Genomic DNA, 18,659 nt, shown 5'->3' with positions numbered 1-18,659 from the left:
TGCCATGTTCCATTCTAATGTAGCTGCGCTGCTTTGAATTAGCGAGGGAGGGAAAAAGCTGGCTGGGGAAAATGTGAGAAAAAGGCTCCCCATTTAAAGAGAAGAACATTAGCAGTGAGATGGAAAGTTACTCTGTCATTATTCAAAAACTGCACTAATTCAAACTCGCAGCGTTGGACTGCTTAATCAGTCCATTACAATGTGTTTAAGTGGTTATAAATATTCATCAGATTAATTAGCTGCATGCATAATCATTTATTACCATTCCTAGTGTAGTGTTCGTTCTTATGCCACAGCATCAGATGTAATAAAGCATAGGATATACTGCGATGGTAAATCACTCTTTTTGACGCCATTCGTCAGTCTCAATTATTCATCTATATGATTGTATGAGACAGCGTAGAGTGGCATGAATATTCAATATAGGAACTCTGAAATTGAGTGTTTCCAACATTGCCTCGAGGAAAAGTTAGTTTATGTTTGCATTTTCTCAGGAGTGTGAGTGCACGCCAGGGTCACAGTGCAGAACTGTACGGATGAAGTACACATAGACAAACTTATCCTCACATGCCAGCAGCTTATTCGCTTTACATGCAGGCATAATTTCACACCACGGGAAAAACACACAGTTATAAAGGACATCCCATCGCTCACTGCTACCTTGGAACATTTTAATCATTAGCAAGAATTATAGAAGTCATGGTAATGCATACACACTCAGACACAGCCTCTCTCTCTCTCTCTCTCTCTCTCTCTCTCTCTCACATACACACAGACACACACACACACAGACACACACAGAGCTATTCTTGGTTGAGCCAGTGGCCTGTCTGAGTTCTGGCCTCCTCTGGGTTTTGGCTGCTTTCCCAGCCTGTCTCAGTCCACTGCCACAGTCTGCAGCCCTGCCATTTAACAAGAGACACCTAAACCTGAATAAACAGGCACAGTCAAGCCTCAGCTTCAACCTCCCTCTGAAAGCTAGCAATTTCAACAATATATTCTGTATGTGTGTGTCTGTGTGTGTGTGAACAAAGAAAATCCCCCTAAATCCAAAAATATAATTTTACCCAGATAAATATTCACTGTACTCCTTGACAATGTGTCCTTTTCACTTCAGATGAGCATCTTAGGCATTTCCAGCATAGCTACCCTATGTGCATCATGTCAATACTGTGTAGCAACACATGCTGACACAGAAAATATCAACATGTATTGTGCCTGAAGCGGTGCAGTGCTGTCAAATCCTTGTGGATAAACGAAAAATGCCCCAACTTTTAATCAGTGCTGATTAAACTAATTGAGTTGAATGCATCACTGCCAACTGTAATTGCATAAGCTGAATCATTTCAGGGTGGTCCGAGGTGTAGCAGGGATATTGACTTTTTTATTTCATGCATTCTTCTTCCTTGTCAAAACCTGGCGCCTGCATTACCCACAATGCAACTCTAACTAAGGTGTGTTATGCTAGTGGCAGCTAATGTAGCCTCAAGTAGAGATGAGGAGTGGGCTACAGAGCTCTGCTAATCTCACTTCAATCTAACTCCACACACCAAGATGTTTTTCATTTTCAAACTTGTACATTTCAGACCAGCCAAAGCTGCAAGTGACATCACTTGGGACAATCAGATTTCACGCAGCTCCCTGTGGAGCCACAGAGATCTTTCTCCAACTTTATTCACAAAGGCAGCCGTGCTCACCAACACCTGCAAACAGACTTTGATGTGTAAAATAGATGAAGTTCCCCTTTCAAAAGTAAATAATAATAAGTTCTGCATATGTGAATCATACCACATAACTTCCTAAAATGTGCATAAAAGTCATGCAGCCAGCGGTCGTCTTCGCTGCAACTTTTATTCTTTGTATACCTTAAAAAAAAATACAACACAGCAACATTGTCGTTTTTTAAATTGCCAGTTACAAGATTTTAATAAATATAATACAAATGTTAATACTTTTTGGAGGAAACCCAGCACATGTAACAATATTCTTTGTTGGGTAAAAGTGCAAGCAGTGTGTAAGACACATGACTGTATGACTCTATTCTCATGCTTTTATCCAGTCACATGGTCACTGACATGCAGCAGCTCAAGAAGTCACCTTTCCCCCACACAGCCGAATGGACAGATCTGCATGTATGGAAGAGGCAGAAATGAATGCATAATGTTCATGCAATCACCAAAAAAAAAAGAAGGTTATGTTTGTGAGGAGTGAACTAAATGTGCGGCAAACCCAAGCTATCCACAGTCTTTACACACAGCATTTGGAGACATTTATTTCCCTCAAACAATCCTCTTCTTTTCAAAGCATGAATTTTGTGAGACACCTAAACCTAAACAGACAGAGCTGAAATTCAGCCTTAAACTGTAAGAAAGAAAAAAAAATCCTCGCTCTGTCAACCTGTGTATGTGTGTGTGTGTGTGTGTGTGTGTGTGTCCTCTATCTCGCTGAGGCATAGCATCACTACAGCCAGCCACCACTGCAGCCCTCTTATCAGCCTTCTCACCAGCCCCAGTCTCATCTCGTCATGCTATCACCCTGAGCAATGAGACAGGAGAGAATGCTAGCCAGGCAGCCAGCTGCAAGCGTACTGTCCCTGAGTCCATCACATCTCTCTCTCCCTCTCTCTCTCTCTCTCTCTGTCTGTCCATGGTTTGCTCTCTCTCTCCAGTTCATTCCTCTCTTTATCCAGATTGGCCTGTACAATATGTGGCAGCTGGGTGGATGAGTGTGGAGGGATGGAGAGAGATTGGAAGACAGTCCTACTGTCACACAGTAATTGGGACAAAAACTTGGCTTATGCTCTGCCTCCTCCTCCCCTCTCTCCTCCTCTGTCTCAGAGTTTCTCTTTCTCAATATAACCCTCTTAATCTTTCTCTTTCAATCAACCTCTCTGTGCTTTTTCTTCCTCCTGTTGTCTCTGTTTTTATCTGCCTGTTTTTCTCTTTTACTCCTATCTCTGCTTCTCTGTGGCAGTTTGCACGTGAGCAGCTGTTGCCAGCACATTTTCAGAGACAACAGTCAAATTTGGCCCCATAATATCATATATTAAAGTGCCACCTATCTATGCAGTTATTACCTGAAATGGGGTTCATGGGAGGATTCAAATGGAATCCAGGAAAAGAGCTGACCTTATAACACTTGAAAAGGGAGATTAAGGTGTTCCTGGTCCACACATACCACCATAACTAGGTTTAACACCAATAATATTAGTGCCACAGGTGATGTAATCAGAATTTGGTGTTTACATGGCTCCTGCGTTCCTTGGATTGCTTTATTGAGTCATTTTTCCATGTTATTACGGTCAGTCTCTCTCTCACCAGGCATCCCCTGTTTATGCTCCCATGTAACCCTCCTGTTGTCTTTCTCTCATCACCAGGGCCAGAAGGTTGCAACCTGTTTATTTATCACCTGCCCCAGGAGTTCGGAGACGCGGAGCTCATGCAAATGTTCCTGCCTTTTGGCAACGTCATCTCTGCCAAAGTCTTTGTGGACCGTGCGACCAATCAGAGCAAATGTTTTGGTGAGTCAAAAATCGACAGTGAAGAGAATTTCACTGAAATGAACAGACCAATACACCCATGCTCCCTGGCTCCATCACACAGGCATATGTAAGATGGTGGGGTTCGGCAATGGAAAGCAGGGAGGGTGGTGTGAGAGGGTGGATGCTTTAATCTCCTGAAGTCACACAGACCAACGCCACCACAAATCCCTCACTGACCCAAACATCTTTCCACAATTGCCATTCATCACCCTCTCACACCATTCCTAATACAATCAGTATCCATCCCCTCTTCTCTGCCATTCCCAGCCTCCTTTACCCAAGAGAAAAGCATTTTCCCAGATCCCCCCCCACCCCACAGTCCACCAGTCAGGCAGCCCAGCAGCATCCCGCCACCCCTCCCCTCCTTTTCTCTCACCTCCCACCCACACAGCAAACCAGTTCATCAGGGTGGAGGCGGTGCAGGTGGAATCCATGGGCTTAAAGAGATAATAATAGACTGGTGTGGGCCTTGCTGTTGATTCAGTTGGACAGCAGCACCCAGGAGACAGGCAGGCAGAGAGAAAGAGAGAGAGAGAGAGAGAGAGAGAGAGAGAGAGAGAGAGAGAGAGAGAGAGAGAGAGAGAGAGAGAGAGAGACCCAGCATTGGCTTTCTTTCAGTTTCTCTTCAACATGTCATGTCTATGAGGCTTTCTCTTCCACTCTTCCCTCATTCTCTCATTTGTCTCACTCTGTCCATCTCCGGACCGTCTCTCTCTCTCTCGCCCCCTTTGTGTGTTCTCCTCTAAACATATGCCGCTCGCTATCACTATCCGTCAGTCAACAAGGGGGAAGGACAAAGGGGCGGTGACCTCATCAGTCTCACCGGCTTATTTTCCAAGGCTAGTAATTAAGATCTTGGCTGAAAAACAGCAATTTAACCCATGATTCTTGGGCCTTTTTTTTTTTTTTGTTCACTCATTTCTCCCTCCTTTTTATAGCCGAGGCCCCAGGGCTCCTTTGTAAGACGTTAACAAATTAGGCAGAAGATGCTGTGCATTAAGGGGGATAAGTTATTAGGCCTCCAAGAACTTGGATCACTTCATCTTAAAAATGTGTGAGTTTAGCCTTGATGATGTGGTTAATGGGCTCCGTAGACTCACGGGCATGTGTGGATACAGTATACTGTATGCATATCTACAGTACACAGATGTAGAAAAATGGATAGATGGATAGACTGATGTATTGTCCTTTGAAAATATACAAAGTTGGCCTCGCACACACTGGTGTGAAAAACAAGAAAAAACACGACATTTTGCATCTACAAAGCGCTGCAATGATGGACACCAAGCAGACAGCATTTTATACAAACCAAGTGAAAGCCTACGACCTCACTGTCAGCCGAAGAGATCATCTCAAAAGCACTGCAGAGTGCATTCAAATCGGACAAAATGAAAAACCAGGAAGGCAAGTTAATTATTCAGATCTGTAACATACGAATAAATCCAGACTATATTTAAGCAATTAGTTAACCAAGATTTTAATTTTCCCGCTGTCCTTTGAACAGTACAACAGCACAGTCTCATTTAGATACTCCACATTTTTCTTTCTTTTCCTAATTAAAATCTAAAAAGCATTACCTCACATTTGCCATCTAAATACATCTTACATTCTGTAAAAAATGTCGGTGTAACTCATAAAGAGCAGCATATTACAGTATCGGAGTAGGTAAAGAATGTTAAACATTTACTTAATATAATTAATCATTTTAAATGAAGCACTTCTGGCAAATTGCTTGCACAGCAGAATGTTTCTCACGAGTTTCAACACTAACATCCAGGCGCGCATGGCCTGACATCTCTGCGGCACAGGTGAACTACATTTGGGGATTTTGAGAGGAGATAATCAGGCATCACTCTTTGAGATGGAGTGTTTAGAGGGAAGCTTGAAAATTTGAATATGATGAAAAGGTCACTGGAGGAGCACTCGAAGCATGGTCTTATAAAGGCTGTGTTTCTGGAGTAGGGTTTGGAGTATACTCTCAAGGGATGCATCACTGTCAATTCAGACAGATGTCTGTTGAGGTTAGTAAATTTATTTGCACTTTGATCAAATGGATACGAATACACGACATGGCATGATATTAAACAGGTTTGCAGGTGAGATGAAGAAAAGTCTGAGGGATTATTCACCTCAAAGTAATTAAAAAAATTAAAGGTGACAAGGAAGCAGGAGTGAAGCGGGTATGAACACAGTGTGTGCGTGCGTGTGTGTGTGTGTGTGTGTGTGTGTGTGTGTGTGTGTGTGTGTCTGTTTAGTTACTAATGCTTTATTGAGTCACTGAACATTCACAAGGCAAACGTGTAAACCACATAGACGTTCACTGCTGAGGAGCTATATGGTTGTGTTTAATTTAACCTGGGACTCTATGGATACATTAGTCTTAATCCTCTGCGTTTAGTCACTCAATATTGACTTTTAAAAGTGATCAAAGCTTACCTTGTTAAGTGGAATTAGCTGGATTTAGCTTGAAAATGAATTTCAAAAGGTCTTCTGAGAGTGGAGTGACGCACACACACACACACACACACATACACACACACACACACACACACACACACACACACACACACACACACACTCATAAAATATGAAGCTTGCTGCTTTTTAGATATGACAGAAAAAATATACACCAAGAGATGCAATTTACCTGGAGGGCTTCTGAAAACACGATATACCTTTTTTTTTTTCCCCTTTTATTTGTTTTGCCGTTTTGTTCTTTACCACTTTCAAGCTGGGGGGAAGTTGCCTGTGCATGTTTGTTTTAGCGGCACATTCATATATTTACGATGCAGAGATTCACCATCTTCAGTTAATTTAACACTTTTATCCAGCCACCATAAAGCCCTATCTTTTCTATAAAAAGAACAAGCAAACCTCCGGTCAACACCTGCAAATGCGAAATAATCATCACAATAAATAAATGAATAAAAATTTATTGAAGCTGTAAATTTTGTAGTGGAGCCTCCTGTGAACATTTCTGACTACTAAGCACCTTCGGTGGATAACCTGGAGCTTGACTTACTTGTTGAAAGGGAGTTCAAGGGTAGTTAAAGCAGCGCAGGGGACGTTGCTTTTCCCAGCTTATGAGGGTATTTGAACCAGGATCTCACCTCTAGACTATGGCGTAGTGCAGAAAAGGGTTTACCAAACAGCATTAGTGCACAGCATGACTACACAGTACCTCTTTTCTTTGGGCAACGTGACTTATGTACTGCAGCACACTCAGCCGCTCAACCTGGCCCTCGACTTGTATTTTCCCCCCTGTCACCCAGTAACGTTTGCAACTTTGTGCGTTTTTATTAAAAATGCATAACATTACAATGTGTACACACATTCTGCTGATATGGATGGCTGCAGTGAGAGCCATACCTCAAACACTAGTAGTGTTCGGGGTATTGAGTTGCACAGCTCCACACACTCAGTGCTGAATCAAAGATATGAAATGCCAGCCAGTTACTTTGTCTTGAGAAAACAGCTAAAACCGAGAAACACTTTCAAATATCTTAATCTGCTTTTTGATTATTTTAATGTGCATGGATTCAAGCGCGTAGTGTTTTGTGCTGCACTCTGCGTCCTCCTCTTCCGTACTTTGACCCCTAGCATCCTATCACCTTTTTGGCATGTGGATGTAAATGTGAAGTATGGAGATTCGTTAAAGGCAGGCAGAGTGTGTGTGTCTGTGTGTGTGATTGGGAGGGGGATCACTGCCAACTGACAGGCCCTTCCCTGCTCAGTTTGTTTAAAGGGTTTGTAAAAGCAGCAGCCTTATCTCACCCGCACTGACAAAAGCCTGCCCTCTCCCCCCAAATTAAATTGGACCCATAGCGGTGTGATCAAATCAGCTGGCAGGCGGAAAATTCGGGCCGTCAATCACAGAGGTGTCTGATAAGAGCAGGCAAGGAGTCCCGGTGTGGAAAGCTGTGGGCTCATTCCGCCTCGACACCCAGGTGATAACTCAGAGCAGCAGGCACCTCCGTCCTGCACACCTTGCTCCTAGCTTCTCGTCACGACCCCCATGCCCTTTACTCTTTACTCAGATACATGCTCAGTCACACACATACATGAAAATACACACGCACACACAGAGCACTGCCACTCTTGCATGGTTCAAACACTCAGGTAACATTTACACACACACGGCTTTGCTCTGAAAATCCACACACAACATGAGACTCCCCTTTTTCTCTCTAATCATTGAGCACCTTTTCATGTTTTTTTTTTTTTTTTTTTTTTTGTTCTCTGTTCAAGTTAAACTCACGGTTTCTAATAGCTCTTCTTCGTTTGATTTTTAATATCTGTGTTATTAGCCTCTGTGGTATTTTATGTAATCTCTTTAATTCAAAGATTTTCAATTAATCTGCTGAAAAGAGAAAACAAAGACCTATTGTTGTGTCATTGTTGCGAGTTAAAAAGGGTCTTCTTGTCCCCTTTTTTCTTTCATCTCGCCTGTCTTTTCTCCCTCTCCCTTTCTCGCTGTCCTGTTTCACTCTCATCTCTCCCCATTCTTCTCCCCTCATGTGTTGTTCCTTTATTCCATTTTCCCATTTTTCTCTGCCCCATCTCTCTGCCGTTCTGTGCTCTTGTCTCAGGCTTTGTGAGTTTTGATAACCCGTCCAGTGCTCAAGCCGCTATCCAGGCCATGAACGGCTTTCAGATAGGCATGAAGAGGCTGAAGGTGCAGCTAAAGCGGCCAAAGGATGCCAACCGACCTTATTGACTCCTCTGCTGTCCATACCCAGGTATAGTAACACCCATGCCATAACACACAGTGCCATGCTATGCCATGTCATGCCAGTTCTCAAACCAAACTGCCCACTTCACTCGGATAGTTTAGTTCTAGTTGCTGCAGTAATGTCTGAGAGTGCACTGCCTTGAATGTCAATTTAACCTTTATGCAAAAATAGGGACTATTCTTCAAAGTTCATATCTATATAAGATGGATTTTTCCTTTGAGATTTTATGTCCTTTTAAAACTGAGACTTAACCTGAATGAATAAAACCATTAATAACTGCAAATTTTTCATCCCAATTTTATTTTAAAAAAAGGTAACTTTTTTTCTAGTGTCGACTTCTATTTCCAAACAGTAGAAAACCAGCACTTTGCGTAAGAAATACTCTCTGAAATTTGCATACTTATCAATATGACAGACTAATAAAACTACAAAATGCATGAATTACCTACTTAACTATTAAAGTGGTCAATGCGGGGGAAGAGTTAAAATTCTAATTCTGCAGTTAACTATGACTTTGTCCCCATGAGCCCTGAAATTATGTGAAATTTATATTCTCCCAGGTCAGCGTGTTCTTTTTTTTTTTTTTTTTTTTTTTTTTTTTTAACATATTAGCTGTGAAAGTGTCAGGGAGCTAGTTTCTTGATTTTGCAGGCCCTCCTCACAGAATCAACCTCTTGAGATTTTTGTCAGGTTGCTCTGCTCCACTGAATTGTTTTTGTTTCTTCAGGGGTTTGAAATCTAATTTGTACCTGCAGGATGCTCCAGTGCAAACTGATGACATCATCAATACCCAGCTGTGCATAATTATCCGTCTACTGAGGATGGCGTTGAGAATCGATGCGAGTTGTTAAGCTACAAATTCATAAAACCAGATAGCTGTAATTTCTCTCCTAAAATAACTCAGCATTAGATTTCTGTCAGCTGCTTAGCAAAATCTAGAGGTCCTTTCAGTTGAACATTAACTTGTAGGAAAATTCGCAGAGGGGATGCATGATAATACAGAGTAGATTCATAGTATAACAGCTTTTTACAAGACTGCTGATGAGCATGATGAGTAAATGCATGATGTTTGAGAGAAAAAGTTTGTGCACACAGAAATAAACCAAAAGATGCTTAATGGAAAAGCACTCACTCACTCTACAAACAGCAGTGGCTCGTATAATGGTGGAGAACAGCACCAATCCCAGTAAGCACCATTTGGTTAGTTCAAGTGATGCTTCACAATCTGTTCTCAGCCAAAACAGTCATACTCCATTTTCATATTCTGTCATTCTTTGTTTGCAAAATAGCAAAAACAGACTTTAGGGTTGTGTTAGGATTGTAATTTCAACTTTTTTATTCTGTTCTGGACATTTTTCTCATGAGGACATTTGTTCTGCATTGAGTGCATGCTTTCATATCTCATTTAAATGAACCATAACCTTGTCACAAAGCGGCACTGAATGTGGTTTATGGTTTTATTGTGTATGAAAGTAAATAAATTGAAATGAACAACATTTCCAATGTTAATAAATAGCATTTTGAACACCTAATAAAATGGCAAAACTGACATTCATGTTGGAAATTTGTTGTGTTCTTCTGGGGAAGGTGTTCGGAACTATATAAAAGCATCACTTTTAAACTACACCAGAGTTTCCGCATCCATTTAAGTTAATGTATAACTTACTGAAATCCAGTTTATACTTTGCGGAATAGATGTGAACTATGCCCACAATTATCTGTCGTTAGGGTTAGGGTCATTAAAATGTTTTAATGATACTGTTTTTTATGAAGTATGCACTCACAGAGTGGAGCAAAAGAGATCTTGCAAACGTATGGTTACCTACTTGTGCTGATAGCATACTGTATCTGCCAGCACATATCTTCAATAACTAACACTTCCTTGTTTTGGCCCTTAAAAAGGCAGAGCTTCCATACAAACTAATAAAAAGATGCTTCACTTAAAGTGGCACCATCCTTCAATAACGACTAATTTCACAGTGTCAGGCTTCATTCAAAGAATCATCGCCCATCTGTTACAAAGTGCAGCTGCCAGTGCAAAATAATATAGATGCATGCTCTCTTCGCCCAATTGGCGAGGCAACTTTTCATTACAATAACATAAGCCTGGATTATATTCCTCCATAAATAAAAGCATGGTAATACCATTTGTTTGTTTTAGATTTGACTCTTTAAAAGCCACAGGATGGCATTAATGGAAGGTGGTATGCAATACAAATGATAGATGCTCCCTTTATCCCTTGCCTGATAGCCTTTGGATAGAGCTGTGTGCTGCTAATTGAAGAGAGGCTTTCAAAGCAGACACCCTGCGAAAGGGTGGGGAGGTGGTGGTGGTGGTGGTGGGTGGGGTTGATTTAGCACATCAATGAGGGACAAATGGAAAATATCAGCAACAGCACTGAATGACAGGAGAGTCATTGAGATGTTCTCCAAGTACAGACATTTCCCACAACAGCATTCTGTCACTTTATCAGGAGGTGTGTGTGTGTGCGTGTTTGTGCGTGTGCGTGTGTGTGCGTGTGTGTTTTCATGTCCTCCTTTGTCTCTGGTCTTGTTCAATCCATCTCTGTGTTTTTCTTCTGTTATTACACCACTTGTGTTGTTAAGGAAACCCAATAGACCAAAACCAAGAGCAATCCCATGAAAACGGGAAAGAAAATCTACGCCAGTGGAGCTTCTGAAGGCAGTTCCTGGTTTATAGATTCTTAAAAATCATGAGGGATCTTATATAAAAAACCTATTTGAAAAATTGGACCAATCGACTTCTAATTTCTTTCTTTTCATTTGTTGCCTTGCATTGCGACAGACAGCGCATCGAGTACTTGAGGAAAAGACTGAAATAAGCAAAGTTCACCTGTAACTTTAATTTTCTCTAAATTCAACTATAACGATGTAAAACTTCGATGAAACTTGAATGATGAATTCTCGCGCTTTCCTTGGGTGAAAACTTCAATATGTAGATAACTTCAGAGCCCCCCCCCCCCCCCTTTTTTTTTTCCTATAACACTGACGATTTCGCTTTGAAGTTGAATTAAAAACGCGATCAGACAGCATTCTCTTCTGCTGGTCTCAGGAGCCCTGCTACTCTCAAATTGCGTTCTGTGTCTTAAAGATAAACTTAATGCAAAAAAAGCTGAAGCACTCACTGTACGGCCACCCTCATAGCAAACAATGCAAGGCAAATCCAATTACTGTAGACAGGACAAGTTTCTGAAATATGCATTTCTGCCCAAGGGTTATCTTTGTGAATATAAAAACATCAATTCAACCTTTTAACCTGCAAATGTTGTCAGCCTGAGAATATTTCACCACCACACTGAGGCACAAGAGCAGGCCTTTCCTTTTTTGTGCTGTGTTGAAGATTATTTGTTCTGTTATTTCTGTTTTACTTGTCAATTCTTTCCTTTTTTTCCAGTTTTTATGGTAATGACCATAATAACCTGATTTGATTTGTCAGGCAGAATAAGTGAGAGAGTGTGGAACAAATATGGAAAGAGTGCTTTGAATTCTGACTTAAGGAAAAGAAAATCCCACTGTTTCTTTCCTTCTTTTGCACCCCCACCAACCTGGCAACCTGACATGGCCAATCACAGTGTGAGGTGGCCTTTCTCCGCTATAGCCACCCCCCAACCCCACACCTGTCATGGGGCCAAGTTCCCACAGCTGTAAGTTGAACCCATGGTGTCATTTTCTTTTGGATGACGTCATGTGGTGGGACTGTGACTGCGTTGCATGACGTGGCGTTGATTGATATCTCTAAACTTTATCTTTATATTCTGCCCTCCTTTTATATATACGTATATATATATATATTTACTGTATATTGTATATTGGCAGCTTGTGGAGTGCAGTAAAACAATGCCTTTCTTGGCTGGTACCTGTTGTACATAATGTAACTGACGTGCTGACTGGTTGGTTGATTATAACTGGAAGTGGCCTTTAACCCTTTGTGCTCTTGTACCATGTGCCCTTGTGATGTTTTACTTTCTCTTGTGGGGTTCATGTGTATGGATGTACTGTATTTTCTATTTCTCTATTTCTTCACATTCACATCAGTGTTTTTTTATTTTTCTTTTCAGCAAAATATATTTTTTTATGAAAGTCTGAATCTTTGCAAAAAGGACCTTTTTCTCCCACCCGATCGACAGCTGTTTAGTGGAGAGATGGCCAAGACGACCCTATGTTTGTGTAGCCAATTAAATCTCCACCGTTCACGCAGAGAGCACAGGCAAATGTTGACACTCCACTTCTCCCTTGATTCCATCTGCACAGGGAGTACTTTTGCAAGATTGTTTTGTTTGCCTAACATGAGAATCACTTCCCATTTATTTATTTATGAGGGTGCAAACCAATTACACCGTGATAGCGGAGCTGCAGGCAGCGCTGCAGACCCACACGGCCAAAATCTGTCCACCATACAGCCATACTGTAGATATAGCAGGAGGGTGCAGAAATACAAAATAGAAATATCAGGGATGAGTTTTTGCCGCTGCCTGTTGTTCTACTAGTAGGATTATGGCAGCAGATAAATTATGGCTTGTGTTTTCGCTGCTTGTATGTGAGATAATTGTTACTTGGTCTGTAAAAAGAAAAGGCAGCAAACAGATTCACAGTGGAAAAAGGTCCTTTCTTTGCAAGTGAGTTTGTTTCTATCCCTCCAGGCCAAACCCTGATAAGAGTTAGTCGTTTTCATTGAACTCGTTCTGCCCTATTCTTTCAGAAGCCCTGCAGGCGATTCGCCCTCCCGTAGTCGATCCAATGAACTCAGGGGGGTGTCTAGCCAGGCAAGCCGGGAGGGATAAGGTCTTTCTGGCATCAACTATGCCTCTTAACTGCCAGGTGTCTTTTATGGAGCCATCTAAGTAGGTGGCGATGTGGGGGGGGGGGGGGGACTGGGACAAAACAGCTTGGGAAGAAAGAAAATAAATTCTTCATCATCTGACAAAGTTGGAGGGTGAAATAGCTGTGATGTTTTGAAAGAAGCTGTTTACTTGCAAAAAAAAAAGAGATCTATTTTAAAGCCACAGTGTGTTTCTTCTGCTCTGTGGTAGATGTACGTATATAGCGAGAATCACTAGCGGCTTATGAAAGAGGGCATCTGTAATCGGGACTGTTAGTGCTTCATGCTGCTAATGGCTGAGCTCGCTTTGGCACGCATAAGAAATAAGTTAGAATCTCCGCTGCCACATCTAAAAAGCAGATCTATTATGAAATGGTAACAAGCTCATTTACAGGAATGGAAAGGTAGAACAAAGAGCGTCTGGGCGCGTGTTCCCGTCCCAAAGTCAGACCCTTTCATGCTCACTCCCAGAGAGTGATTTGCTGTGATTTCACAGCCTTTCTTCTCCCACATCACAGCTCACAACATATTATGGATGATAGGCTGTAAAGTAGATCTCTTATATCCAAAGCTGGCCAGTACGGACACATTTAGTGACAATGCAGCATTTTAAGGCAACACAAAAGCAGGGGAAAAGCTAGGGCTTTTTTTTTTTTTCTTTAAGTGGGATTTTTCAGGTTATTTCTCGAGTATGTGCTTTTTTTTCCTTCATATTGGACAACCATCGTTTTTTTTCTGTCATAATCACTCGCACACACACTTGTCTTGTTTTCTTTATGTTTCCTCCTTGTTCTTTTGGTAGTTTGTCCTTAATGAATTAACAATAAGATGAATGACAGCAACATCTCACGCAACATTCAGCTGTATTTTTTTCTCCGTGCAGGGAGATGTAGTCAGTTTAAATTAGGCCTTCCTTGGATTAGTGCTGTCACAGTGTAGATGTCTGTTCCATATGGTTAAAACACAAATCTCCCACCCCACCTCTAGCCCACTTATTTCTGGTTTTGATTGACACACTCCTCTTTTTTTTCTCCTCCCGTCTGTTTCTCATGCTGTTGGCTGTGCCTGTCAGTCTGTGTGATAACCAGGAGCCAGCAACCCTGAGCATGTTTGCTGCAGCCTCACTGAATCCACTCTCCTTATTCTCCTCTCTCTCCCCCCCCTCCCCCTCTCTCTCTCTCTGTCACAGGATGAAGGGCCACAACACCTTATTTCCACAAGTGCAGTAAAAGTACAAAGACTTCTTGCTCTGCTACATATCATGAAGGAAGGGTGGTCCCTTGATCCTGCTGGAAACCCGCTGAAAGATTGGGTGACTGAGTGAGGGATCCCAGAGTTTTTTTTTTTTCTTTCTTTCTTCGCAAATGCCTCTTTTTTCCCTGTTTTGCTTTGGCGTCTGTGGAAGAAGATTTTTTGCAGAGACCAACTTTTTGCTGCTGTTTTTTAGACATGATGGGGAAAAAAAACCTTTATAGACTCATTATGCTCAAAGCATGCATACTGACACAGGATATAGATAAATACACATACACACAGGTAACAAACCAAACATACACATTTAAGGATGCTACACTTTAAAAAAAAAAAGAAAAAAAAATCTACTTTGTACATGTATAAATACGTGCAAAATGCCAACTCAAGTACTGAAGCAAACACATGCGTGTGTGTACACACACATACACACAAACACACACACCAGCCTGCTGCCATTTTGGTTTTTGTGCCTACACAGGTGTTGTGCTCTGTGACAGGGCAAGCTCTGGATCAAAGAAGAAAACGAGAAGAAGACGAGGAGAGAAGAGGAGAATCCAGGATAATTTACATGCATCATTCCTTAGGAAATAGGGACCAAAGGACTAAACGCTTTTTAAAAGAATATAAATATATAAATATATAAATATATATTTAAAAACTCATACCTTGTAGCTGCAAGTATTACAATTTACTCGTAGTCAAAAAAATCATTAAATCAATATCCAGTGGCCTACTGTAAGTACGAATAAAAGAAAATGGAATAATGTATAAAAAAAAAGACATGGAATTGTAGTATAGGGGCTGATCTTTTGCTCTGGATGCTGATTTAGCACCAGGTTGTAGAATAGTAAAGTAGATTAGAAAAAAAAAATGTAGATTTGCTAACTTTTGCTGTTGTTTGAAAAAAATACTTGAAGTCGTAATGAAAAGTGGGGGAAATGAAAACATTCATCTGCCCCTGTACGCAACAAGTCTCTTCCTCTTGGATGTTAAGGTATCAGCCACTGGATATCTCGCTCATCATGACGTATAAGTCACCGCGCTCTCTGACAGCTATGAACAGACCGTTCTGGAAGAAAAAAAAAAGAACGACAAGAGAAAAAAAAAAGACTGAACTTACTAATGTCTGTGCTGGACGGAGTGCAGACGTTTAAGGCTTCTCACTGGCCTTTGTGTTCAAGCGACAATCCACTGTAAAGACCAAGCAAAATGGACATGGTGTGTCTTTTGTTTTTTTGTTTTTTTTTCTTTTCTTTTCTTTTCTTGACCTTTTATATTGCAACACGGAGTGTGAATTATGAAGCCACAAATTGTTTAAAGGAGATGGCTCCACTAAGAGAGATGGACAAATGGATGGTCACGAGGGGAACAGAGCGGGAGGAGGAGTGAGGTGACAGCTAATGAAACTGCCAGCAGAATGAACTCAGCATACAAATGAATTGGCCCTTGTGGCGTCAGAATTCTGTCACAAAACAAAGTATGCCCGTTGTAAACAACCAGGACTTATATGAGCGACATGCCAAGGAAATGTGTGTCCACTGGAGCTGCTGCAAAACTCCAGATTGAGAAAAATTGCCTCTTGTCCCTTGGCAGATACAAACATAAATTTCTCTGAAGACAAACTCAATTTACTGTATTGATGGCAAAGGAGTGCAGGCTTTTAGAGCTCATTTAGCTCTGTCAAATATAATGTAAATTCCATTATTAACATGTTCCCTGACCTGCTTTCTTCATATATTATACATAGAGCCTATGGGGGAAAAAGCTACTGCTTAAACAGACTATATCTAAATGAGATTTTAACAGTCACTCTTAACCATCGTTCAGCTCGCTTGTAGCCTCTCTGACACTGACGCCAGGCAGAACACAGGAAAGCACTCCAGTACTGTCATGTCTTGATAAAGAGTCCTGTAGCCTTTATTTTGACTGTTTTCGAGCTCTCCATGCGGGCTCTTCTCTAAAAGCAGATCAATATGTTTGGAATGAGTCTAGAGGGAGGAGCGATGCTGTTTCAATCAGTCTGAACACTTCCCAATTTTCTCTGTCGCACACCAGCTCACATCCGTACACCAGCCCTTTGAGCACTGACAGCTGGCAGTAAGAGGCATGGTTAGGCAAGAAGGAGAGAGGGAGGTGACGAGAGGAAGTCAACAACCAAACATCAAGATCCCTGAAACTGATACTTCTCGGATGATGCCCAGTGACTTGATCCAAAAAATCAGAAGCTGTAAACAAGCTCCTGGTGACACACACTAGATATCTGTGCTAGATGCTTTCAAAGAACAGGATCAAATAGAACTGAAGTCTGGTACCTTAGGCTCCAGTCCAAACAGTTCTTTTTTGCTACTGAGACTCTTCTCCTTGCCGTTACCTCTCTCTTTTTCTGGATTTCTTCAGAGAAAAAGGGACTAATAAAATGTGTCATCAGATTCAGCGTACCACCATTCTTCATTTAAGTAAGTAGAGGGTCTTGATTCGAGTCCTTGATATCAGCGCGCCACACGACCCCTCTCTTTCCCATGTCCAAAGAGCAGCCATGCCTCTCCAAACCTCAGCCCAACTGTTCAGCTGCTCTCCCCTTGGAACAGCATTTTCGAACCTGGCTAATGTCTGTGCTCGCTACCCTTCAATTATCTCCCACACCGTATTAGACATGCTATTTCACCTTTCCCTCTAATCACACTGTAATCACCAGCCTCTATACATTAGCAGCAACCAAGTGAAAAATCACCGGGATAATCACTTGGACCAAATGACGGGAGAGATGGTCCCCTGCATGCACATGGATGACAGAAGGAAGATTAGAGAGAATTATGTTTGTGCCTACTCCCTGGCAAGGCTGCCGACAGCTGACCTGGCACCAATAATACTGCCAAATTTACCCAGAGAGGCAATGGAGGATGTGGGATAAAACCTTCCATATCATAGCGAGGTGTTAATATTGCAAAGTAGATTGGTGTTACCGAAAATGACAAGAGAAAGATGGACAGTAAAATTTCCGAAACCCTTTTTTTTCTTCAGCACAAACGTTGCAACAATAGTTGCTTAAAAGTGGGTCGAAACTAACAACTTTGCTGGAAATCCTCAATTCTGTAGAAGCAGCTGCTGTGGCAACTGTGTTATTGTGCTTCTTCTTTCAGCATGTAATTGTGTCTCAACGATCTCTACAGAGGCTGCAGTTTTTTACAAAATAACTTGCTCTATACTTCTTTCCTTTTCTTGCTTGTATCCCTGCTGGGACACCTGCAAAGCACAGTATTGTTCAAAGCTGAAAGAATATTTGTGAAGCACAGTAGTTCTTCAGACTAAAAATGATGCCCATCAAAATGACATTTGAAAAAAAAAAAAAAAAAAAAGAGAAAAAGAAATTGCTTTCAAATACATGCAGGGGAAAGCCCAGCCCTCCTTCCTCAGCCCCTGATCGGACATTAGCAGGAAAAGCAGGAAGCTACATGAGTTGTAGTGATGTGAAGTAGGTCAAAACAAAGCCATGTTCTGAAAACCATTTGTGCTCATTATTCATGTGAAGCTGAACTAATCGATGGGAAGTCTAATGTACCATGAGCAATGAAATTTCCTGTGCTTGTCTTGGCCATCTTTAGAATACCTTCTGCAAGTGATGCTCTGTCAGGCTGAACATGAACCTTGCATGCCTGCTCCACTGATCTTCTCTGTCTTGTACCAGATGCTGTACTAGTTCCTACTGCTAATGGCAGGTTGAGTCCCCAGTGAGCCAAAACCCAGCCTAGCCTAGTATCCTGCTGTCTGCTTGGCTAACAGTGCAGTGTTCATGTAGCATCTCTGCTATGCCAGGGCTAAATTAGGCAATGTGAAATCAACACTTAACAAGGGTGCTTTTAGTACTTTTACACCCGGGGAGGATGTGACTGAAGTGACGTGCATTAAAAACAGAAATAGCTATGAAACATGCTCCGGAACTACCAAAACAAGAAGAGATTGTTTTTAGATCTTTCCATTCCCCCATTTATTGACAAGAGTCTCTTCTTGCCCTGCTCCCAGCCTCAGTCTGCTCTGGTTTTTACTTTAGTCCAGGCCGTGTTTCACCTCTAAGAGCAATGACAAATGTCAACCCAGCAGGCACTGGCCAAGCTGTTGCCAAAATGCTATCTGATATTTGTCCTCTAATTTACAAAGAGAAAATGTAACTTGGCATTTTAGCCAAAAGGAATTAGTTTGAATCTAATTAATTATGAGAATATAATATTTGGCATGCCAGGCAAAAACCTACAAGGACATGTCAAAATGATGTCCATATCGCCACAAGCATAAA

The 18,659-nt window shown here is 41.5% G+C and overlaps 1 protein-coding gene across 17 annotated transcripts in view; it reads left to right on the top strand.

Moving 5' to 3' along the window:
- The window catches only part of celf6 (CUGBP Elav-like family member 6), a 134,437-nt gene extending 119,546 nt beyond the window's left edge, over positions 1-14,891 (top strand). For 7 of the 17 annotated variants that reach the window (XM_076751332.1, XM_076750930.1, XM_076751902.1 and 4 more), the window contains 3 exons: positions 3,377-3,520; positions 8,131-8,280; positions 14,304-14,691. In XM_076751332.1, coding sequence (XP_076607447.1) covers positions 3,377-3,520; positions 8,131-8,258 — 272 coding nt within the window. In that variant the 3' untranslated portion in view covers positions 8,259-8,280; positions 14,304-14,691. Of the gene's footprint in view, positions 1-3,376; positions 3,521-8,130; positions 8,281-11,867; positions 11,940-14,303 lie in introns of all 17 variants that reach the window. The other 10 variants (XM_076751734.1, XM_076751492.1, XM_076751648.1 and 7 more) reach the window with 4 other exon arrangements.
- Positions 14,892-18,659: the final 3,768 nt, after the last annotated feature.

Source organism: Chaetodon auriga, chromosome 1 (genome assembly GCF_051107435.1).
Source record: "Chaetodon auriga isolate fChaAug3 chromosome 1, fChaAug3.hap1, whole genome shotgun sequence".
NCBI lineage: Eukaryota > Metazoa > Chordata > Actinopteri > Chaetodontiformes > Chaetodontidae > Chaetodon > Chaetodon auriga.
This window is presented reverse-complemented; position numbering and strand designations above follow the sequence as displayed.